General features: G+C 36.1%; 2 protein-coding genes across 5 annotated transcripts; both read left to right on the top strand.

The window, feature by feature from the left end:
• Window positions 1-243: 243 nt before the first annotated feature.
• Window positions 244-7,260, top strand: ftr83 (finTRIM family, member 83). Of its 3 annotated transcripts, none has more exons than XM_067408024.1 (8): window positions 244-912; window positions 1,696-1,791; window positions 2,042-2,275; window positions 2,586-2,745; window positions 2,937-2,993; window positions 4,132-4,197; window positions 5,771-5,856; window positions 6,411-6,548. In XM_067408024.1, exons 1-7 carry the CDS (start codon window positions 328-330, stop codon window positions 5,827-5,829), a joined length of 1,257 nt encoding a protein of 418 aa, XP_067264125.1. In that variant the 5' UTR covers window positions 244-327; the 3' UTR covers window positions 5,830-5,856; window positions 6,411-6,548. The 3 variants fall into 3 exon arrangements, with proteins under 3 accessions (XP_067264125.1, XP_067264126.1, XP_067264124.1); XM_067408025.1 differs by having other exon boundaries at window positions 5,771-5,860; window positions 6,411-6,546; XM_067408023.1 differs by lacking the exon at window positions 5,771-5,856 and having other exon boundaries at window positions 6,411-7,260.
• A 2,023-nt stretch (window positions 7,261-9,283) lies between these two features.
• On the top strand, window positions 9,284-16,717 carry ruvbl2 (RuvB-like AAA ATPase 2). 2 transcript variants are annotated; one of them, XM_067406829.1, is made up of 16 exons: window positions 9,284-9,356; window positions 10,032-10,086; window positions 10,183-10,238; window positions 10,360-10,501; window positions 10,713-10,842; window positions 12,606-12,672; window positions 13,472-13,578; window positions 13,978-14,071; window positions 14,186-14,309; window positions 14,454-14,548; window positions 15,140-15,258; window positions 15,344-15,463; window positions 15,544-15,673; window positions 15,778-15,892; window positions 16,260-16,294; window positions 16,381-16,717. In XM_067406829.1, exons 1-15 carry the CDS (start codon window positions 9,345-9,347, stop codon window positions 16,265-16,267), a joined length of 1,374 nt encoding a protein of 457 aa, XP_067262930.1. In that variant the 5' UTR covers window positions 9,284-9,344; the 3' UTR covers window positions 16,268-16,294; window positions 16,381-16,717. The 2 variants fall into 2 exon arrangements, with proteins under 2 accessions (XP_067262930.1, XP_067262929.1); XM_067406828.1 differs by lacking the exon at window positions 16,260-16,294 and having other exon boundaries at window positions 16,381-16,715.
• Window positions 16,718-24,912: the final 8,195 nt, after the last annotated feature.

Here is a 24,912-nt window from a genome sequence, read left to right as displayed (position 1 = left end):
CATGTGCAAGAAATGCAAGTGTATGTGATGCAATAGCAAATTTTAAACAATTTTATGCCCTGAGATCATACATTTCTTTCATGCTTCTCCTCTTCTCTGTTATCATTTCCATTGACATCTGATGATATATGTTTCTTCTTCCTCTCAATTGCTCTCTTCACCTGTGCTACAGCCACTCCCCCATTCATTTACTGGTTTCTGCATAACCAGTTTAGCCTCCCTCCCTGTTTACTCTATATAACTTGCTGTGGTGGCACTTTAGACTCACTTTTCCTGTCTCGCACACAAACGCACATTTCCTCCTCTGAGATCTGTGGGGATTTAACCATGTCGCTTGACCAGGATCTCTGTTACCTCTGCAAGGAAGATCTCAGGGAGCCTGTTTCCATCCCATGTGGACATGTTTTCTGCTCCGTCTGTATCAATACCTACTGGGACCATGCAGACCACACTGGACAATACCTGTGTCCTCAGTGCAGGGTCACCTACAACAAGAGGCCTAATCTACGCCGCTTTCAGTCCTCACGCAGTTCGTCGTCATCCCTGAGAAACAGGGATTCAGACTCTTTCCCGCCGGCCCCTCCGGCCCCTGACTACAACTATGCGGGACCTCAAGATGTTGGATGTGACATCTGCATCGGGAAGAAGCTCAAAGCTGTCAAGTCTTGTCTGATGTGTCTTGCTTCTTACTGCGAGAAGCACCTGAAGCCCCATTATGAATCATCCACCTTCAAGCGGCACAAGTTGGTCGATGAGATCGGACACCTGGATCGTCAGATCTGCCCTCAGCACCAGAAAGGTCTGGAGCTTTATTGCCGGACGGACCAGATGTGTATCTGTGTGTTGTGTACAGTGAAAGAGCACAAGGGTCATGACATGGTGGCAGCTGAACAGGAAAGGGCGGAAATGCAGGTAAGATTCCATTATGAGCATTACAAAAGTACAATTGTGATCATATTTTTACATTTGGAAATATACTGGTGAAGCTGTTATGACAACATATTAAATGTGGATAATAATCACCAGCAGAAGTAACATTATGAAAGACTGTTCAAACTTTCACCTCCTGTATGCAACAATACACCTATTCATGCAAAAAAAATAAAATAAATAAATAAATAACAGTATGTTTGAATATGCTAGATTAAGTGTAAGATTACCAGCCCCTGAAAAACAAGCATATGAAAATGATCTATGCTGTAGTACACTTTTAAAAATGGTGTAGAAAGAAATTTCACTCAGAAATAGCTAGTAAATTTCATAAAAAATACAAATTGAATTACAAAAAAAGATATTTTAAAAGTAGAAAGACTGAAATAATATTTTCTTGTAAAACATTCTCCTGTAATCTTTGTTTTATTTACAACCTTTTTTTATAGTGTACAAGAGAGGGGGTTTACACATTATAATCAATGTTATAACCAAAGTTGGGTTTAAGTATGAAAGAATAGAGCAGTATTTTAGTAAACAAACCCATCAGTTTACATATTAATGATACAAGTAATTTTAATTCAATTAAAATGTATTAAGATGGTGATAATGTTTCATATTAAGCACACAAAGAGTTAAACGGAGTCCAAAAGTGATTCAATTGTCATGTGGAAGTGGCTGAGGTGTGGAAGGATGCTGTACTTACAACATTCCTTTGTCAATGCACCTCATTGTCATGAATTTGTTGTTTTTAATTGTCTGTAGCAACGGTTGGGCGCCACCCAAGCTGAAATCCAGGAAAAGATCCATGACCGAGTGAAGCAAATGGAAGAGTTGAAGCAAGCTGTGGATGCACTTAAGGTTTGTCTGGAGATTGAACAGAAATGTGTAATAATAAATGTGAGGTAATACAAGATCAACATTACATCTCTGGTAAGCAAGAATATGTTGCAGAAATTTTTATTGGTCTGCTCTGGTATGACGAGTTCTTACTCAGAAAGAACCAGGAATGTTTTGTAAATAGATATGTTTATAAAATATAATAGGTTATGAATTTCCAAGAAAGAAAATGAACTAGAATTAGAAATACTGATTACAATTGTTCCCTCAGAGTTCAGCACAACGGGCCTTGCAGGAGAGTGAAAAGATGTTCGGTGACATGCTTCGTTCCATTGAAAGAATGCAACAGGAAATGACCAAGCTGATCTCGACCAATAAGAAGGCTGCACTTAACACTGCTGAGAGCCACATGGAGCGTCTGGGACATGAAATCGCTGACCTGAAGAGGAGAGACAATGAGCTGACACAACTCTCTCGCACTGAGGACCACATCCATTTCATCCAGGTGACCGTGACGCAGAACAAAATAAAGACTCACAGAGCTAAAGCAGTGCAATTATCATCATGTGGAGAGATTTTAGTGTTGCTTCACAAGGGATCTATTGCATACAAGTAAAAATATTTGTTTTTATTTTAGTTTTTCTACAATTTTATTTTGTTTATCCTAGATCCTTCAGCATAAGAGGAAATAAGTGTGCTTAAAAGCATTGTAAGCCTAAGTAGATTGTAGAACCGTTGACACTAGTGATCTCTACGAACAACTTTGAGAAACGCAGGAAAAATATGAATAAGACTTGTCTTGTTTGTCATTGCAGAGTTACCATATGCTGATTGCCCAGACTGATGCAGAGGAGCTGCCCTCTGTTACTGTGAACCCTTACTTCTCCTTCGGCGCTGTTACCAAGACTGTCTCTGAGATGAAACAACATCTAAATGAGTTCAGTAATGAAGAGCTGGTCAAAGTGGCAAAGACAGGTATGGTCCAGTCTGAAAGGATTTTTTGTTTAATGTTTTTTTAGCTGTTGTCTCATACCCATTTTGAAATGCTTTATGAAGTCTATTTTTGTCCCATGAGAATGATTAAACAAATCAAGCTCTCTTTCCCCTATTATGGTTCTTCTTAATCTTTAAACTGACTTCCTTTATGACTCTCAATTCTCTTCCAGTGAACAAAATGCCATTCTGCCAGCTAGAGGACCGTAAGAAGAAAAAGAGTATGAAGTGTAAGTTAATGAAAATTGGAAACTTTAGCTGTCCTGCTGTTTGCTTTGTGTAAAATAGCTGGAATTTTGGAATGGCGTTTTTCAAAAGCCAGTGTCCAAGAAATTGTTGGCCGGTTGCTAAGCAATGATCTTAAGACCGACATCACATTAAAATACATATTTATTAGCTGATCTCTTCTATGAAATGCACACACATCATGGATGTTTTAATTTCTCATTTAGCTTGAGCATACACTACTCTACTAAAGTCTGGGGTCTGTAAGATTTTTAATGTTTTTGAAAGTAAGGCTTTTTACATTTTTTTGATCAAAAATAAAATAAAAAACAGTAATGTTGGAAATCATTTTCTATTTTATTATATTTTAAAATGTAATTTATTCCATTGAAGGCAAAGCTGATTTTTAAGCAGCCATTACTCCAGTCTTCAGTGTCACATGATCCTTCAGAAATCATTCTAATATGCTGACTTAGTGCTCAAGAAACATTTCTTATCAATGCTGAAAACATTTGTGCTGCTTAATTTGTTTTTGTGGAAACTGTGATACTTTTTTCATGGTTCTTCAACAAGTAGAAGGTTAATAAAAACAGCATTTATTCAAAATAGAACTCTTTTGTCACAGTGTAGAAGTCGTTACTGTCAGTGATGATCAATTAAATTCATCCTTGCTGTATAAAAGTATTAATTTCTTTTAAAAAAAATCCTCAAACTTAGTTAAACTATATTTTGATAGTCCACCTTAGACATTCTACTAACTATAGACTCTAGTAGACTGTTAGGGTTCAGGTTTGTACAACAAGGATCTGCGAATTTTCTTATAGTCAGTAGAATGTCTGTTGAGGGACCATCAAAATAAAGTGTTATCAGATGTTAAGCAGACAGTCTAATACTTTAATGTTTGGTAGTTGACATGTAGTTGTAAAGTGGACCATTGAAATAAAGTGTTACCTCAAACTTTTGAACGGTAGTGTATGTCATTATATTCTCACCTTTAATGTGAAAGTACCTAAAGTGTCATCCAGAAAGTACCTGAAGGTCCTTCATTTTTGTCAGTAACATAATCTGCTTGCTTTAAATGATCAGATTAATTAAATGATTAGATGTTTGACATCATTCTGACTCTCTTTATTGTGTCTCTAGCTGATGATGTTGACATGTACAAGAGTCCCAGCAGCACTCCCCGGACGAGGGACGAGTTCCTCCAGTGTAAGTTTATTTTCATACATGATTTTCCTTTTTACGTGTATGCCCAGGACCAGAGGACGTTATTGTAGGGATAACATGAACAGGATATAGAGTTCAAGGTCAGCAAAATTCTCACCCCTAATGATGTTTAATCAAAATAATATATTAATTTTTTATGTTTATTAGCTTTGATAAAGGGTTAAAAAAAACTTGCTGGCTTCCATCCTGTTAAATGTCGAACTCTAGTGTGGGAGTAGTCTAACATCATTCCTTACATACTGAGTTTGTGTCCAAGCATATTGGAAGAAGAGGCTTAGTCTGCTCAGTGAGTGGGTGTATGGGTGATTCATGATAACTGCCATCCTTCAAACCTTTAGACATTTCGTCTTCTCTTCTGAGAACAGTCAGCTGTGGTCTTTTAGAGGACAAAAACACTCTACATACACTACTGTTCAGATGTTCGTTGAGATGTTTCTCTAAAGAAAATAATACTTTCATACAGCAAGGATGCATTACACTGATTAAATGTGACAGTAAAGACATTTATAATGTTACAAAAGATTAATATTTAAAACAAATGCTGTTCTTTTGAACTTTCTATTCATCAAAGAATGACAAAAGTATCATGGTTTCCAGAAAAAAAATTCTTGAGCAGCAAATCAGCATATTAGAATAATTTCTGAAGAATTTTAAAATATATTAAAATAGAAAACAGTTGTGGTAAATTTTATTAAAGGTGCCCTAGAATCAAAAATTGAATTTATCTTGTCATAGTTGAATAACAAGAGTTCAGTACATGGAAAAGACATACATTGAGTTTCAAACTCCATTGCTTCCTCCTTCTTAGGTAAATCTCATTTGTTTAAAAGACCTCCGGAAAACAGGCGAATCTCAACATAACACTGACTGTTGCGTAACAGTCGGGATCATTAATATGTATGACCCCAATATTGGCATTTTCATTCTTTATAAATCTCTCCAACAGTCTTTAATGTTAGCTTTAGCCACGGAGCACCATCAAACTCATTCAGAATCAAATGTAAACATCCAAATAAATACTATACTCACATGACCCGACGTATGCATGCAGTATGCATGAAGAACATCTTGTAAAGATCTATTTGAGGGTTATATTAGCTGTGTGAACTTTGTTTATGCACTGTATATAGAGTCGAGAGCTCGGGGGGAGGGAGCGCGCGATTTAAAGGGTCCGCACACTGAATCGGTGCATAGTTAATGATGCCCCAAAATAGGCAGTTAAAAAAATTAATTAAAAAAAAATCTATGGGGTATTTTGAGCTGAAACTTCACAGACACATTCAGGGGACACCTTAGACTTATATTACATCTTTTAAAAAGAAGTTCTAGGGCACCTTTAATATTTCACAATAATTATTTTGTGCTGTATTTTTGATCAAATAAATGCAGCCTTCTTGAGCATAAGAGACTTCTTAAATAAAAAAAAAAAAGTACCAATCTCAACCTTTTGAACGGTAGTGTAAGTCAGAAGAAAACTAATAATTATGCAAAGTTACTTGGTTTGAGAGAATATACAGGGTGTCTTAAATATGTATCGACACTCTCGGCCCTCTAGATCAGAGACGTTCACGCACCTCTGGCAGAAACCACCTCCAAATGTCCAACCAGCTCTGAGAGCCAATGTGCAGACTCAACCACTAGGCAGGTGATTTGTCAACATGCATGTGTCACCTTACATCAGGAATACTGATCAAGGATCAGTTTTGCTCCAATCTGTTCATATTTGGAGACCATAATTTGCAAAACTGTTCCCAGATCAGGAATCCTAGCTTAGGGTAGCTTAAGATGTCCGTCTTGTCATTTTGTGTTTCTCTTTAAAAATAAAACCTTCAATGCTAGACACTGCTAACAAGATTAATGTGTTTTTTCACTCATGATTTTACATTTAACAATTAATAATAGGCCTATAAAACTTGTGGTCTTGTGTGTCTTAACTTGAGCCATGCACATTGGTATTTTTAATGCATACAAAATCACTTGTGGCACTTATTTCATCCAGTTTCAAACAAAAATGTATCTTTTAAAGAACAAAAATGTAGCGTACATGTACATGGATCAAGATACTTGCATGCAAAGTGGGCAGAGATTCATTGTCTTCATAATTTCAACGAAACTTTGTTTGTCTTTACACATTCACATTTAAGTTTTGATTCACCATTCCTGATCATCTCTCATCTGTCTTGTTTATTTTAAAGATGCCTGCCAGCTAACTCTCGACTCCAACACCGCATACAAACAGCTCTACCTCTCCCGAAACAACCGGAAAGCAGCATTAAAAAGAGACCCTCAGTCTTACAATGACAGCAACCAGAGATTTGACTGCCTGCCCCAGGTCTTGTGTAAAGAGGCTCTCTCAGGAGGTGCTTACTACTGGGAGGTGGATTGGAGCGGGGAGGGCGCTTCCATTGGGGTCACCTTTAAAGGCATCAAGAGGACCGGTTATGGGGACTCAGCTCGTATTGGCTACAATCGCAAGTCCTGGAGTCTCTTCTGCTCCAACTCCAGCTACTCAGCCCGACACAACAAAGACCAGGTTGAGATTAACGCACCCTACTCTTCCCGTATCGGGGTGTTCCTGGACTGTGCAGGAGGCACTCTTTCATTCTACAGTGTGTCTGAGTCTATGTCACTTATTCATCAGTTTAAAGCTTCTTTCAGTGAGCCGGTATATCCTGGCTTTTGGGTGTGGTATGAGTCTGCTGTTACTATTTGTCAGGTGTAAATGGTTGAACTGGATGGCATATTAGGGCATTATTTTCTTTCTTTTTTTTTTATTACTTGTGTTTTTTAATGAAAGCCAGTTTCTAGTGAAACTAATCACAATAAGTGTATTTATACTAAAAGTTTTCATCTTTGACATATCAAAGAATATGATTATATAAAAATATATTTTAACATTTTATAGTCATGTTTTGTCCATCTATTTGATCGCACTGTTTAATGACTGTGAAGATTAATCAGGATCAGAAAAAAAGCTTTTTACAGTAAATCTTAAGTTTGATTTGTGTGGGTCGTGTTGTCTGCATTAATGATGACATAATAAAAGTCTTGTTTAAATTGTTGTTGAATCGTTTATTTGACATATTTGGGGAAAAATGTCGCACAGATGCTGCCTACATAGAGCAGAAACACATTTTAGTGTATAATAAAGATGTCATGGTCCTAATGACAAGTAACCTCAGACATATTACAATAGTGACCTCTTCTGGTTGCAATCATATCTGCCTCAACATTGGGGCTTTTGAATAAATCTCGAGATTTTTTCCCCTTTCCTCTCACATTTACTTACTGATAGTCTAGTCTAGTGCAAGCTGCAACTAAAAAGAAGGAAGGAAAGAAAGAAAGGCATTACTCGCAAGTCTGTTTTCTACAGATTTCTACTTGTACTCCTTGCACTTATAATTATGCACTTTAAAATTGTTTCTACATTTATAATTATATATATATATCCGTCTTATTAAAATAATTCTCATTTTCGCAGATTCTGCAAGGGGTTCACATAGTTTTTTATTTTCATATTATATATATAAATATATAATATGAAAATAAAAAACTATGTGAACCCCTTGCAGAATCTGTGAAAATGAGAATTATTTTAATAAAATAAGACGGATAGTAAAAAATGCATGTTATTTTTTGTTTAGTACTGTGGACAACTGAGGGACTCAAACTCAATTATTAAAAAAGGTTCAAACATTCACTGATGCTCCAGAAGGAAACACGATGCATTAAGAGCCGAGGGGTGAAAACTTTTGAAATCAAATATCAAGGTAAATTGTACTGAATTTTTCTGCCCGGAAACATGCAAGTATCTTCTGTTGGTTCCGAAGGGCAGTACTAAATGAAAAACAATGATATTTAAACAAAATAAGAAAAATTGTGACATCTTCATCCTGTTCAAAAGTTTTCACACCCCGACTCTTAATGCATCGTGTTTCCTTCTGGAGCATCAGTGAATGTTTGAACCTTTTTTAATAGTTGTGTTTGAGTCCCTCAGTTGTCCTCAGTGTGAAAACACAGATCTCAAAATCCTACAGTCACTGCTGAAAAGGGTTCAAATATGCAAACATGCTTGAAAACTGATGAATCTGCAGGAGCTGGAGGGTTTTTCTGAAGAACAGAGCTCAGTTTAACTGCTCAGGACAAACAAGAGACTCATGAACAATCATCAGAAAACAAAAAAAAAAAAACAGTCGTGGATCATCAGGTGACCACACACAGTATTGAGAATCAATGGTTCACATACTTATGAATGGGGTTATTTTAATAAATTCAGCTATTGTTTTGTCTTGTGAACTAAATGCAAACATCTTTTATGTAAAATATCTTACTCAGGACAGTACTAAACAAAAAATAACATGCATTTTTTATTATCCCTCTTATTTTATTAAAGTAATTCTCATTTTCACAGATTCTGCAAGGGGTATACACTATATATATATATATATATATATATATATATATATATATATATATATATATATATATATATATATATATATATATATATATATATATATATAAAGGGTAATAAAAGGGTAATAAAATATGACAAGAACTCTGAGTTAAACTGTGTCAGAAAAAAATAATTATGTCAGATAACACTTAAGCAAAACATGGTCAGGTCAAAGTGTCTAAATAATTTTTGGTCCCAAATTTGTATCAATTTTACTGGTAGTCCACTGTATGAAGAATTTTTGGGTGTAATATGTCACAGTTTACTTTATTTTGCTATCCTCACTTACATAAATGAACTATAGTGTCCTGCACCCACTAGTAAAAATATTTCTTTAAAAATTAAAAATGATATCTAGTGTCTGAATAATTTTTGGTTTGACAATATATAGAAATGATACAGCTGTAATAAAGACAGCCATAAATTAATAAACTCTTCTGCTGGAAAATGATAGCGTACATGAAAAAAAAAAAAACATTATTGATTGGTTTTTGATGATTTTCAGCCCATTCTTACTGATGACTAGGCCTATTGACAAGCTAATTTTACCTTGGTGACAAGTTGAGTGTACGCACATGCAAACACACAGAACTCAGGCACGAGGTCACGTGTTTCACCCGGACTGTTTTCCACTGCGCACCCATTCAGATACAACCGCCTTACATGAGAGAACATGGCAGCTCAGGTAAGTCTCATATAAAACGTTTTATTATAAAATTATTAATAAATTTGTGATTTTCTCAGGTTATATACAAAACAATATATGCATTTATCACTATTGTGTGCTGTCTGTAAGGCCTTGGAATGTTTTGTAAATAACATTAAAGAGGTCTGTGAGCTTGCCGCTTTTTAGCACATGTGCTTCAGTTTATTACAATACTAATTCAGATATACGTTAATCCAGAGCTTTGCGATTTCGAGGTGCATTCATGAAACTGGATTTCATCCAGATATTCAGAAATTGCAAATCTTCTCAGTAGCTGTTCTTTTACAAGGCTGCGACCATCGCTTGTGTTTATGATTGTTTAGCCTCCATATCATTGTTTTCATTGGGAATATTAAACTCCCCCATGTAAAGTTATACTGCATTATTAGCGCATTTGCCACAACTTGTCATTGCGGTAGTAAAATTACGGTGCCACATCTTATATTTTACACATTTCTGTAGCATTGCTAAAAGTTCAACTAATCTGGAAACTGTGTTGCGCTCGTGTCACTATGGCAACGCACGCGCTTTAACTGTTGTTTACTGATCAAATTAGTTCTCAAAGAAGCATCAAACATTAGAGAAAATAACACAAAAAAGCATCTTGATATTTCTTATTTAATAAATTGTATTTACCTTTTTGATTTATGAAAGGTTGCAGCCACGAAAGTTCCGGAAGTGCGAGACATCACTCGCATTGAGAGGATTGGTGAGAAACTAAATACATCTTTACAAAAACATAAATATATGAATATTCGGAAGTAAAGATGCTAAAAAGTGGCATAAATGTTGACTTCTGTCGCAGGTGCACACTCTCACATTCGTGGCCTCGGGTTGGATGATGCCTTGGAGCCACGGCAGGTAATGTTCAATGTATATGATTGATTTACCAGTGACAACATGCTTGTCATTGGCTTTAATATTGCTCATATTGTGTTTGAAACAAAATGACATAATAAACGATGAACCTCTCTCTCACCAGGTGTCTCAGGGGATGGTGGGTCAGCTGGCATCTCGGAGGGCAGCCGGGCTGATCCTTGAAATGATCAAAGATGGTCAGATTGCTGGTCGTGCAGTCCTCATTGCTGGCCAGCCTGGGACGGGCAAGACGGCTATTGCTATGGGTGAGTTTTTGTGTACATATTTATCATGGTTAATCACATATATATATATATATATATATATATATATATATATATATATATATATATATATATATATATATATATTTTTTGCAGAGTCATTGTAAAATATTATATGCAAACATGTGACATTACAACAAGCTCTGAAAATTGCACGAGACCCGTTCATGATTGAGAGCTGTTTATTGTACAGGTATTGCTCAGTCCCTTGGCCCTGACACACCTTTCACTGCTCTGGCTGGGAGTGAGATTTTCTCTCTGGAGATGAGCAAGACGGAGGCTCTCAGCCAGGCCTTCCGCAAAGCCATAGGAGTCAGGATAAAGTGAGTGAGGCCGTCTGAAGTGTGAAGCAACATGTAGTCTTAAAATAAAAACAAAACGCCAAGCTCCACAAGTATTAAAATGCTTGTTGTCAATTTGACCTTATGATTTGTCAAAAAAGGAGGAGGGCAATAGGCTGTCTATGGATTTGAAGGAACTCATTTACATACCCTAATTTTGTTCCCCGTTTACTTTGATTGTATTGGAAATAGCCATAATCGTCATCAAATGGTGTCATGAGTAAATAATGATTGAAGTTCAATTTTTTGGTAAACTATTCCTTTGATTTGGTATAATGGATTCATTATACTTTCTCTCTCTCTCTCTCTCTCTCTCTCTCTCTCTCTCTCTAATATATATATATATATATATATATATACACATACATATACATACTACCGTTCAAAAGTTTGGGATCGATACGATTTTTAATGTCTTTAAAAGAAGTTTCATCTGCTCACCAAGGCTGCATTTATTTAATTAAAAATACAGTAAAATACAATATTGTGAAATATTATTACAATTTAAAATAACTGTCTATTTGAAAATGTAACTTATTCTTGTGTTGGCAAAGCTGAATTTTCAGCATCATTACTCCAGTCTTCAGTGTCACATGATCCTTAAGAAATCATTTTAATATGCTGATTTGCTGCTCAAGAAACATTTATTGTTCACAGATGTACAAAATATTTGTGTACAATATTTTTTTTCAGGATTCTTTGATGAATAGAAAGTTCAAAAGAACAGCGTGTATTTGAAATCTAATCTTTTGTTACATTTTAAATGTCTTTACTGCCACTTTTGATCGATTTAATGCATCCTTGCTGAAAAAAAAATTATTTCTTTAAATTCTTCTAAAAAAAATAAACATAAAAATTCTTACTGACCCCAAACTTTTGAACGGTTGTGTATAATGTTACAAAAGCTTCGTATTTCAAATAAATGCTGTTCTTTTGAACTTTCTATTCATCAAGAAATCCTGAAAAAAAAGTATACAACTGTTTTTATCATTGATAATAAAATGTTTCTTGAGCAGCAAATCATATTAAAATGATTTCTGAAGGATCATGTGACACTGAAGACTGGAGAAATGATGCTGAAAATTCAGCTTTTTCAACACAGAAATAAATTACATTTTATATTATATTCCAATAGAAAACAGTTATATTATATATTTAAATTGTAATAATATTTCACAATATTGTCACATAAACCTTCAGAAATCATTGTAATAGGCTGATTTATTATCAATGTTAGAAACAGCTGTGCTGAATAATGATACATTTTTCAGGATTCTTTGATGAATAAAAAGTTAAAGAACAGCATTTAATTAAAATGGAAATTTTTTTATAACAAGATACACAACCGTTCAAAAGTTTGGGTAATTTTATTTATTTATTTTTGTTAAATTAAAATTAAAAATTAATTGATAAAAGCGATAGTAAAGAGTTAGAAAAGAGAATCCTGAAAAAAGTATCACGGGTTCCAAAAAAATATTAAGCAGCACAACAATTTCCAATATTGATAATAACTAAGTATCAAATCAGCATATTAGAATGATTTCTGAAGGATCATGTGACACTAAAGACTGAAGTAATGACTTTTCACAATTTCACAATATTATTGTTTTTACTGTATTTTTGATCCAATGAATGCAGGCTTGATGAGCAATAATTTTTTTTTTGGATAGTTCTGGGATATAGTTAGTTTAATACTTCAGAAAGTATGGCATGACTCCTCTTGTTCTATGTTTTTTGCCTGGCAGGGAGGAGACTGAGATCATTGAAGGAGAGGTGGTAGAGATTCAGATCGACAGACCGGCTACAGGAACTGTGAGTGTCTGCTCTTCTCTCTCCATTAACTGAATTCACCTCTGTTTGGTTAGCATTGTTCTTTGTTCAGCTGCTTAAAATCATTCAGATATTTTTTTTTTAAACTAAATAATAAAGAAGTTAAACTCTGCATTAAACAGAATATTGTGATCATTTTTCTTCTCTATTGTGACATATTTGAGTGAAAAGACATCATGAATGAGGAAAAAAATGTAGGGTGGGACTTTATATTGTCTATCAATAAATTATTGGATTGTTGTCATTTGATAATGGCTGCATTTCATGTCAGTGACAGGTTGCTGGAAGGGAGAGAATATTGCTCAGCTGTTGCGGTGAAGAGATAATTTTGGGGGGGGGAGCACATTAATATTTTTGATTAGAGATTATGAGGGCGCCTTTTTATAAAGAATAATGATGTGTTTTAATTAATAATAAACACTCCAGTTTTCCATTAAAAAATAAGAATTGTCATTGTCACTGTAACATTTGAAATACCTTGAGAAGCTGAAGCAAATAAGAATTTTCACGCAACACACTTTCCTCAACGCACCTTAAACCAATTGATCTATTTGGCTGGAAAGTATTATTAAAGATATTTATCATTCTTCAGTGGGAAATTAACCTTTTGTTATTATGAAAGTGAAAAATGAATTTTTAGCTACTTTGATAAGTTGAGCGTAGGGCTCCGAGCTCATATTAGTGCTCAGTATGACCATGCTTGCATAAAAGCTAGGACATGTACTTAAATGAACTCCGTTGGACGTGCATCATTTCCTTTCCTTTCTGTATTTGTGTTAAGGGTGCAAAAGTGGGTAAACTCACGCTGAAGACGACAGAGATGGAAACCATCTATGACCTGGGGACCAAAATGATCGAGAGTCTCAGTAAAGAGAGAGTACAAGCCGGGTGGGTAGATTATAAAACTGAAAAATGTGATCCTCTTTTCTGTATAACACAAATGGATCAGACTGGACTGCCATCCAGCTCCTCCCAAAAAATATGTGATAGTCATGTTTGCAACTTTAACCATTGCTTTATTGCATCATTGCATTATTAATATTATTATTATTGCTAGTCATATTTTTATTGTTAGTAGTAATAGTAATCATTTTTATTATTAATATTAATAGTATATATTATGATTATTATTCATTTTAAATATGTTGTTAATAACAGATTACCCATGCATATAAATCATACAAAGGCCCCTACTTAATCCACACTTTTTTTTTTTTTTTTTTCAGCTTTTCTAGTGCTTAAACTGTTTAAAAACTGACACATTATGTCATATCTCATATTTTGCAGAGATGTGATCACCATTGATAAAGCCACAGGAAAGATTAGCAAGCTGGGAAGGTCTTTTACTCGAGCAAGAGATTATGATGCCATGGGCTCACAGGTACACATACTTTCTTCATCTGTGAAATTAATCCATCAATCAATGACAACTTTTCCCTGAGAGGTTTTTTTTTATATACATATATATATAAACTGTTGTTGCTGTTTATTTCAGACACAGTTTGTGCAATGTCCAGAGGGAGAACTGCAGAAACGGAAGGAGGTTGTTCACACCGTCTCTCTTCATGAAATTGACGTCATTAACAGCCGCACTCAGGGATTCCTGGCCTTATTTTCAGGTTTGTCGCAGCTTTTTAAAACAAACAAACTAGATAATGACATACTTAGTAAAACTAATCCTTGATAATTTTTTTTCAGAATTAAATAGCGACGTAGATGTTTGCGTGTTTGCTGTAGTTGATGTTTGATTGTCTCTTCTGCAGGTGACACAGGAGAGATTAAGTCAGAGGTTCGGGAGCAGATCAATGCTAAAGTGTCTGAGTGGAGAGAGGAAGGCAAAGCTGAGATCATTCCCGGGGTAAGCAGGCCCGACAAATAAGAGAGTGGATTTTTTACTTTAGGGCTTTTCTTGGAAACCTTCCAACCACTGAATAGTTTTTAATAAAAAGTAAAGAGTGCAGACTTTAATTTAACCCTGCATAATTTCCGGAAAATATTTGATTCCATTTTCAAAAACCTAATTCTTAAATCAATAAAATAATACTGTAGAACTGCTTCAAATTTAGGTATAAATTAATAAACATCAGGGATAAAAACCTCTGCACCGTTGGCTCCATATATTCAGTCCATATCTACTAAATCATTCAAACAATTCCTCATTACATACAAACAATAATTTATATGATTTTGTGTTTTAAAAACTAAATGTGAATCATGTTTTTTGATAGGAAAAGGTTTTTCTGAAGCTACAATGCCAGACGATTTTAAACTGACCACCAGGATTTTGCAACCAAGAAAAAGCTTTTCATTTGTGTATTCCTAGTCTACCCTACATTAACCCTTTTATTGCCATCTTACATGCATCATGTTTTGAAATGGGTTTATTTTGAGGCAGCACCATTCAATAGAGATCATTTATGTTTGCAATGGAAATTTTTTGTGGTTGCAGGTTCTCTTCATAGATGAGGTCCACATGTTGGACATAGAATGCTTTTCTTTCCTAAATCGAGCCCTAGAGAGTGATCTTTCACCTGTACTCATCATGGCCACTAATCGAGGCATCACCCGGTATACACACAAACAATAACTACCATTAATACATGATGATTTTGTGGATAATTTCTCCTCATTCATTGTTGTTTCATTTTTACAGTATTAGAGGCACCAATTACCAGAGTCCTCATGGTATTCCCATAGACATGCTTGACCGTCTGCTGATCATTGCTACAACTCCCTACACCGAGAAAGAGACCAGACAGATCCTAAAGATTCGGTGAGAGAACTTTCTGACGTATCTAGGCTCGAGAGTTTTGTCTCATTTCTCACCTTACGCACGTGTGTTTTGTGTTTCAGCTGTGAGGAGGAGGATGTCGAGCTCAGTGAGGAGGCACATACAGTTTTAACACGTATCGGACAGGAGACTTCACTCCGTTACGCCATCCAGCTTATCAGTACTGCAGGCCTGGTGTGCCGCAAACGCCGGGTAATGCCAACGCACACATGTCATGGCCAGTGCTGCAAGAAAATACAATACAGAAGTTGTAAATGAGCATTTTTTATCTGAACGTGGTTTTACATTTCTCACAGGGTACTGAAGTCCAAGTGGAGGACATTAAGAGGGTCTACTCTCTCTTCCTGGATGAGTCCCGGTCCTCACAGTACATGAAAGAGTACCAGGATTCCTTCCTCTTCAATGAAACACGTGAGATTCTTCGCTGCTTTTTATGCTCCTGATTACTAGGGTCTTAGAGCAAGGTCCCAAGGGCACATGCCTAATGGCATTTTGAAGCTGTATATAATTTGATTGAACCCACAGCATTCCAAGAGTGATAATATACAGTCCAGCATCACTAGGGCTTTTCATGCCACTTGTCTTTGTGTTGCATTCCACAATTAATCCTTGTTTGCCTTTGAACTACTGTTTTTATTTATGGAGGCACAAAAACCCTTATTGTCTCTGAAATGGCCATTTTATATCTAAAATGTAAGCTACTCTATACCAACTTGTTTATAGAGCTGTTGTATAAAAGCAATATCTGTTGTACTGAATGTCAGCCTTGTTTCTTCAGCCAAATGAAATTACAGCTGCGCAAAAAACACAATTGTGAGTGTGATATTGCTTAAAATTATTAAGGTGTAAAATTGACAGTTTACAATATCTTAACTTCCACTTTCTATTTCTTCATTCAGAATCCCCTCAGATGGACACCTCGTAATCAGAGACACTGTGAAAGTAGTCCATCCGTCGCTCCTGTGAAGTCCATTTACTCTTATGACCTCATCCCTTGCACAGCCTTCATAGAAGTGTTCAGGCAATTGAGTGTGTTCATGCTCTCAAGTTTGTTCTCCATTCTTCTTTGTCTTGTTCTTCATTTGCTACTTGGTATTGGTAGATTTTATATGTTTTGCATTGAATAAAAAAAGGATTTCTTCTTGTTGGCTGTATAACATGGCAACCAAAAGGATGAAATAAAAACTATTTGACCCTGAATATAATGACATTGTTATTATGCTAATAGACTGTTATTAATCAGTATTGGTGAGCTTAGGCAATATTCATGATGAATAAAGCCTGATATTCATGCAAGAAGCATAGTTTGTTTTATTTTAGTATTTATTATTATTTTTAATTAGCTTTTATTTTTATATCTAAATTTTTGTTTAAATTTCAGTATTTTTTGTGATCTTGTCAATTTTATTAATTTTTAAAATATTTCTATTTAACTTTAATTTTTGTCATTTTTTCAGTTATTGCTAAGGCAACATTTCCCTTTTGTTTTAAGTTCAAGTTTTTATAATATTTCTAATATTATAAAAAAAAAATTCTCTAAAATTCTCTTTTATTTTAATTAGTGAAAACGATTTTAAACGGTTTTAGATTGTTAACTGTCAATAACAGTGGTGGTAAGAAGGTAAACTTGAACGCTGATACTGTTTTCCTCCTTAGGCTGCTGGCCAGTTGTAGTACTACAACATTTGGCTAGGTGGCAGTATTTAATCAATATTGAGCAGCTCTTCTGTACACTTGACAGTGGATATCTTCATATTTTTTTCCACCTTAGTACCAGTGTACCTGAGAGTTTTCTTTTATACGTTTGTAATTTGATTGGTTTTAAGATTAATTTAAACATTATGGTGTTGTTTGTCCACATTTTGCCGGTGTGCACACATGCTATAATGGTATAAAGGATTGGATGTACTTAACAAAACCAGAGCGAGATTTAGAAACCCAGAGGTTTTGATGTGTGGTCTTTGCTAACCAAGCAGAAGACAAGCCAATTCATTCACAGTGTGATGTATATATGGATAGATGGACAGTGGACCTTTTCTTTAGGATAATCTTAGCAGAAGGGCCTGCAGTCGTCATCATGTCTGAGGTTGCAAAGCAACGTTTCCAAACGCTGCATGAGTGAACATAGCCTTCCATTTACAGGGTGTCTGCTTGTTAAAAAAGAACCATGACTAACAAAACAGCAGACTGCTTTAAAATGGCGGAGAGAACATAAGAGATAATCCTCGGAGACACATTGAGTAGACGCCACTGGCTGGCCGTCTCAAAAGAGCTGTGGATGAATCCGGGCAGTTAGATGAAATCAAAGGTATATAAATTGAAAAGGTCTGTGAGTCTAGGAGGGTTGTGTGCGCTCTCTCCGTTCCTCTCCAGCGTCCCAGAGATAAGGCTGTAATTCAAAACCTCCCATTAACATGTCAGGATAAATGGCAGTGAGAGAAGGAAAAGCGTTGGAATACAGGCCCAGTGGATTCCTGAAAGTTATGACATCTGCTACTGTTAAGGGGACACTTGACAGTTTCTTAAGACTAATGGACTGGAGGAATTTTTCTTGCGTGATTATTTTAGGTCGTAGACTGGCCAGGGAAAAAAGAAACTATTTTTGCCTTTTTAGGTTGACTAATCATGACCCATTTTTTCTTCTTCTTCTTTGTAGACTTTATACCTAGTGCTCTGAAAAATCCCTGGGTGCATTATTGGAATACAAATCACTTTCATGAGAGATTAAGGGAAAAAGGAGCCTCGCTGCTCTCTCTTAGCCTTCTTACCTGAGATATTTGTGATGTTTCATAACTCTCCCCATATCTCCATTTCACTTGAGAGGATTAATCTGTCATCTGTATCCCACAAATCCCTCTCAGTCTCCTGCTGCATATCTGTGGGCAGCTCTGCACTCCCAACATCCTCTGCTTCAGCATCACGGAAGTGTCTGCTGGGGTCACAATGCTAAAGCAGAAAGGGAGAAGGTAAAGTGAAAAAGAGAGGTGTAGAGTACATATAAAATAAAAAAGTGTTAATAACTGGAGATCTTAATTAAGAGACTGGGAAGAAATGAAGCATATCTATCTTGCTCACTCAGTTAACCTTAAAAACAAATCTAAAAAGTCTCTTATGAAATCTCAAAAGAAGTATAATCACCACTTTCAAGGTCCAGAAAGGTACTAAAGACATTGTTAAAATAGTTGGCGTGACTGCAGTGGTTCAACCTTAAAGGAACACTCTACTTTTTTTGAAAATAGGCTCATTTTCCAACTCCCCTAGAGTTAAACAGTTGAGTTTTACCGTTTTCGAATCCATTCAGCCGATCTCCGGTTCTGGTGGTACCACTTTTAGCATAGCTTAGCATAGTTCATTGAATCTGATTAGACCGTTAGCATCGCGCTTAAAAATGACCAAAGAGTTTTGATATTTTTAAAACTTGACTCTTCTGTAGTTAAATCGTGTACTAAGACAGACGGAAAATAAAAAGTTGCGATTTTCTAGGCTGATATGGCTAGGAACTATACTCTCATTCAGGCGTAATAATCAAGGAACTTTGCTGCCGTTCCATGGCTGCAGCAGTGCAATGATATTACGCAGCGTCTCTCACAAACGTCTCCATGGTTGCAAGGCACGTTCCCTGTGCAAGCAGGGGCTCACGGGCGCTGCGTAATATCATTGCGCCTGCTGCAGCCATGGAACGGCAGCAAAGTTCCTTGATTATTACGCCTGAATGAGAGTATAGTTCCTAGCCATATCAGCCTAGAAAATCACAACTTTTTATTTTCCGTCGGTCTTAGTACACGATTTAACTACAGAAGAGTCAAGTTTTAAATAGGAAAAATATCAAAACTCTTTGGTCATTTTTAAGCGCGATGCTAACGGTCTAATCAGATTCAATGAACTATGCTAAGCTATGCTAAAAGTGGTACCGCCAGAACCGGAGATCGGCTGAATGGATTCGAAAACGGTAAAACTCAACTGTTTAACTGTAGGGGAGCTGGAAAATGAGCCTATTTTTAAAAAAAGTGGAGTGTTCCTTAAATTTATAAAGTGACGAGAATACTTTTTTTTTTTTTTACTCTTCTGTATCATTCTCATATGTTGTTTACATCCAGCGCTTCCAGGTTCTATGTCAGAACGCCGGCTCCTGCATCAGCATCACATGCATGTGTCGTGCTGCTCACGTGTGCAGCTTCGGGCCGATACTGAGACGACATTCAGGCATAAACACGAAAGCCTTCACTGAGCTTACTCCGTCATTTGCATAAGAATTAAAACACAGAAGAGAAGAGATTCTTGAATAAAGTCATTTTTGTTTTGTTTTTGCGCACAAAAAGTATTCTCGTCGCTTCATAAAATGGTTGAACCACTGCAGTCACGTTTCTGGACCTTAAAAGTGGTGATTATATTGCTGTCTATGGACGAGTCATATACCTCCTCTCAGATTTCATCAAAAATATCTTAATTTGTGTTCCAAAGATTAATGAAGGTCTGGTGGTGAATGGGTGTGGAACAACGTGATGGTTATGAGTAATTAATGACAGAATTTTCATTTTGGGGTGAACTAACCCTTTAAAATGATTGATTTGATTTTAGTTTTAGTGATTTAGTTATAATTTATTTAGACAAAGCAATATAGATCTTACACCAACACTTACACATTGAAACTTCGGGGTTGCAAACATTTTTTTGAAAGAAGTCACTCGTCATCAAGGCTGCATTTATTTAAGCAAAATACAGTTTAAAAACTGTAATATTGTGAAATGTTACGATTTATAATAACTTTTCTATTTTAATATATTTTAAACTGTAATTTATTCCTGTGATGCAAAGCTGAATTTTCAGCATCATTACAGTCTTCAGTGTCACATGATCCTTCAGAAAACATTCTAATATGCTGATTTGTGCACAAGAAACATTTCTTATTTTCAATTTTGAAAACAGTTGTGCTGCTTAATAAAACCATGATCATTTTTTTCAGGATTTTTTAATGAATAGGAAGTTTTTTTTATTTGTGTTTATTTTAAATAGAAATCTTTTATAAATTGTAAAGTCTTTACCATCACTTTTGAACTATTTAACACATTCTTGCTGAAAAGTATTTATTTATTTTTTTTTGTTTTAAAAACAATTCTGACCCCCAGAATTTAATATGCCATAATATGAAAAATAATCATATTATATCAGCCAGAAATGTATACATTTGTTCATCCTTATCATTTACACTTAGTGACATGCATCTTGATTGATCAGATTGCTTTTAGATTGCGTTTGCCACAAAACTATGTCTCTATCAAATTGATATAAATCCGATCATTCACATTCTCGATGCAAATATAAGATTCACAACGATACCGATGCTGAGCAGCAAACTTTTCTGTTTTCTTCACTTTATGTGGAAATAATATTGCTGTGACCTGTTCCATGTGTCTCATACCAACTTCAGTATGCTGATGTACTTCCGTGTAAAGTTTATGTGTCTGATCAGTAATAATGCATGAAATGACCAAGTGTGAATACCCAGGACTCTGCTGCGGTGTGTGTTATGCAATGCTGTGTGTGTTGCTGGATTTGAGGACAGTGAGGTTTGAAGCTATCTGTTTTTTAGCATTGTCCATCTGTGTGTTTTGAGGGGTATCATCGAGTGCTCTCGCTCAGGGATTGAACATTTATACCCTGACAGATTGCATCAGTCTGTACGGGTCATCCTGACATAATCATTAATAAACCTGATGCACTCTTCATTGAAAGCATGAACCCATATCTTGCTGCATTCCACATCGAGTGTAAGGGTCTTTAATGCAGGCATTTTGCTGTATTTTAAACAAGTATAAGAAGGAAGAACTCTCTGAGGAGGGTGTGTGCAGTTTCTGTGATGCGTTAAGCATCTGTCATCATCTTCTCTCCCTAGAAACAGGCATCTTCATCACGCTCTGAGAACTGCAGCATCCGTCTTCACTGAGGACACACTGTTCTCTCTCTCTCTCTCTGTTTGCTGTTCTTTACCTCTTTCTTATTAGTGCTGCTTGCTAAGACTATTTCTAGACTGTACAGAACTTATGACCTCAAGTTTTAAATTTTGACTTGTAATTCATTCTTCACAGTTTGTGCTTCAGGCAAATGTTGCCAAAAATCATGCAGATTATCGGGGAGAGGTGTTCTGTAACTTTAAGCAATCTGATTCATGACTCACCTGGTGGTCAGAAATAAAGCCTGCATTAAAACCCATAGGCTTACACTGATGGAGGGATCCACATCTAGAGATGTAACTTTAGTTAGTAAGCAACCACATGCACATGCACAAAATGGTCCTGAATGCCATAGAAACTGAAAAACAATGTCTGGGCAACCTCCTAGAACACCTTTGAAACTGCATAGCAACATCCTAGCAACTATCTAGAACAATATGCTAAACATCTCTTTGCGACCACCTAAAACACCCTAGCAATAGAATTCCATGGAAACTGCATAGCAGTGTCCTAGCAACCACTCAGAACATTTTAGAAACTGCAGAGCAACGTCCTAGCAACAACCCAGAACATCTGGATAGCAACACCCTCGCAACCACCTAGAACAGTCTTTGCAACAGCATAGCAATATCTCCCAAAAATGTGCTTAAAACCATATGAACTGCATAGTAATGTCCTTGTAACCACTCAGAACACTTTAGAAACTGCATAGCAAGGTCTTAGCAACCACCTAGACCACCTTAGAAACTGCATAGCAACATCCTGGCAATAGCACAGCAATATGCTAAAAAACTGTCTGAATTCCTTGGCAACTGCATAGCAATGTCCTGGCAACCACGCAGAACACTTTAGAAACTGCATAGCAACTTCTTAGCAACAACCCAGAACATCTGGATAGCAACACCCTGGCAACCACCTAGAACACTCTTGCAACAGCATAGCAATATCTCCTGAAAATGTGCTTAAACCCTAGAAACGGCATACTAATATCCTTGTAACCACTCAGATCACTTTAGAAACTGCATAGCAACGTCTTAGCAACCACCTAGACCACCTTTGAAACTGCATAGCAACATCCTGGCAATAGCATAGCATTATGCTAAAAAAAACTGTCCGAATTCCTCAGAAACTGCATAGCAATTTCCTGGCAACGTCTCAAACACTTTAGACACTGCAGAGCAACGTCTTAGCAACCACCTACACCACCTTAGAAACTGCATAGCAACATCCTGGCAATAGCACAGCAATATGCTAAAACACTGTCTGAATTCCTTGGCAACTGCATAGCAATGTCCTGGAAACCACGCAGAACACTTTAGAAACTGCATAGCAACTTCTTAGCAACAACCCAGAACATCTGGATAGCAACACCCTGGCAACCACCTAGAACACTCTTGCAACAGCATAGCAATATCTCCCAAAAATGTGCTTAAAACCATAGAAACTGCATAGTAATATCCTTGTAACCACTCAGGTCACTTTAGAAACTGCATAGCAACGTCTTAGCAACCACCTAGAACACCTTTGAATCTACATAGCAACATCCTGGCAATAGCATAGCATTATGCTAAAAAAACTGTCCGAATTCCTCAGAAACTGCATAGCAATTTCCTGGCGACGTCTCAAACACTTTAGACACTGCAGAGCAACGTCTTAGCAACCACCCAGAACTTTTGGATAGCAACGCCCTGGCAACCACCTAGAACACCCAAGCAACAGCATAGCAATATCCCCCAAAAATGTGCTTAAAACCATAGAAACTCCATAGCAACATCCTGGCAACCATCCAGAACATCCTCATTTTGGATGGACAAGCACCACTTCTGAAAATGTAAAGTTCAGATATTTTTTATTCTTTATGTTTTATAGTTTTGTATATTTTAAATAATATGTGTCCAGTAGGGAGAGTTAATTTTCCTCCCTTTGTCTGTCACGGTCTCTTTCGCTCCTCTCCTCTTTCTAATAATCACAGTCAGCAACACTTTATTTTACAGTGTCCTTGTTAGATGTTAGTATAGTACTATATAAATACTATGAATTGTACATAATTTGATGCAGCTAACCTGAAAACACAGCCTAATCCTTACCCTACAGTAACTACATGTATTTTATTATTATTACTATTATAGTACTTGTATGTAACACTGTAACATGGACATCCTAAAATAAAGTGTAACCTCGCAGTCTTTAGGAAAGTAACTGCTTCCTTCAATTTCTTTTGATTTCTCCATCTGACGCCACAGTCTCACTTTACTCTGGCCACATGCTGGTTGCTGGCTATGTTTGGATATTGTCATCTCAAAAAGGTACTTCTACACATCTGTGCTGTTAAAACAAATACTCACCCAACTGCATAGCAAACCAGTAACACACATGCACACCAAGCACTGACAGATACACAAACATCCAGGTGTGTGCCTGTGATAGTCCCCTGAAGAGTTATCCGCAATGTTTGAGCTTCATTCATGCTCGCGCATACACCTTGGTGTGTTATATTTAGCAGAGAAAAGCAAACAGAGTGTTTCTGCTCTGGTTCAGATAAAAGTGTGACTTAGCCACTTAGTGTGGGAATCTATTTGTAGCACATCACAGTACTGTGTGTCTGTTTTGTAGATATTAAATTTACCAAAAAGGCCTACACTGAAAAAGGCACCATCTGTGTTAATGTGCCAGCTAAATGCGTGAATAAAAATACAACTCTAATGTGTTCTAAAACCACCATTATTGACATTTCCATTTTTATTCTTGGCCATTTTTTTCATGTTTGCAAAGACAGACCTCATCTAATGTACACAAGTGAGATGATGAGATACTAGTCTAATGTCATAATTTTTAGTTTTGTATCATAATATTGTTTTTATCTCAATTTTTTTTTCTTATGTGGGGAAAATAGTCTTTTTATGCTGGTCAATGCTGGTCTTTTAATTTTTACTTAATACTGTGTCTGTTTTTTCTCCGCCAAAGTTTGACATGGTTCATACAAAACATAAGACTTTATTTGATTTGTTAGAACACACGTCTACTTTTTAATGAATAAATAGTTTGTTTCCCACAGAAAGTGCAGTTATGTTAGTTACGGTAACTGCCCATGTTAACCAGCCAAGGACTGACCCCTTGATAGAATAAGTGCCTGAACCTGACCAAAGTTCAAAGGTCAGCCAGCTGATTGATAAATTGAGAAAGGGCAGCCTACAAGGGTTAACACCTTGCACTTTTAAAGATCTCAATAACTGGATCAATTAATATGGATTTTGCTCCCTGTTAAGAGATTTGTAAATTGATTACTAGATTTTTTTTTTAACTCTCTACCAAATAATCTTAAAAAAATAAAACAAAAATCATGGTTTTCACAAAAAAAAGCTGTTTTCAACATTAATGATAAAAAAATGTTTCTTGAACCAAATCAGCATATTGATTTCTGAAGGATCATGTGACACTAAAGACTCCAGTGGCTTATAGTTTAAACAGAAAACTGAATTT

Source organism: Chanodichthys erythropterus, chromosome 13 (assembly GCF_024489055.1).
Source record: "Chanodichthys erythropterus isolate Z2021 chromosome 13, ASM2448905v1, whole genome shotgun sequence".
Taxonomy (NCBI): Eukaryota; Metazoa; Chordata; class Actinopteri; order Cypriniformes; family Xenocyprididae; genus Chanodichthys; species Chanodichthys erythropterus.
This window is presented reverse-complemented; position numbering and strand designations above follow the sequence as displayed.

Excerpts from the sequence above, each read along its gene's own strand:
- ftr83 (XM_067408023.1), top strand. The coding sequence starts at position 328 with ATGTCGCTTGACCAGGATCTCTGTTACCTCTGCAAGGAAGATCTCAGG. Across the intron at positions 913-1,695 it reads AGGAAAGGGCGGAAATGCAG|CAACGGTTGGGCGCCACCCA; the intron begins GTAAGATTCCAT and ends AATTGTCTGTAG. Across the intron at positions 1,792-2,041 it reads AAGCTGTGGATGCACTTAAG|AGTTCAGCACAACGGGCCTT; the intron begins GTTTGTCTGGAG and ends TTGTTCCCTCAG.
- ruvbl2 (XM_067406828.1), top strand. Across the intron at positions 14,072-14,185 it reads ATGATGCCATGGGCTCACAG|ACACAGTTTGTGCAATGTCC; the intron begins GTACACATACTT and ends TGTTTATTTCAG. Across the intron at positions 15,674-15,777 it reads TGGTGTGCCGCAAACGCCGG|GGTACTGAAGTCCAAGTGGA; the intron begins GTAATGCCAACG and ends CATTTCTCACAG.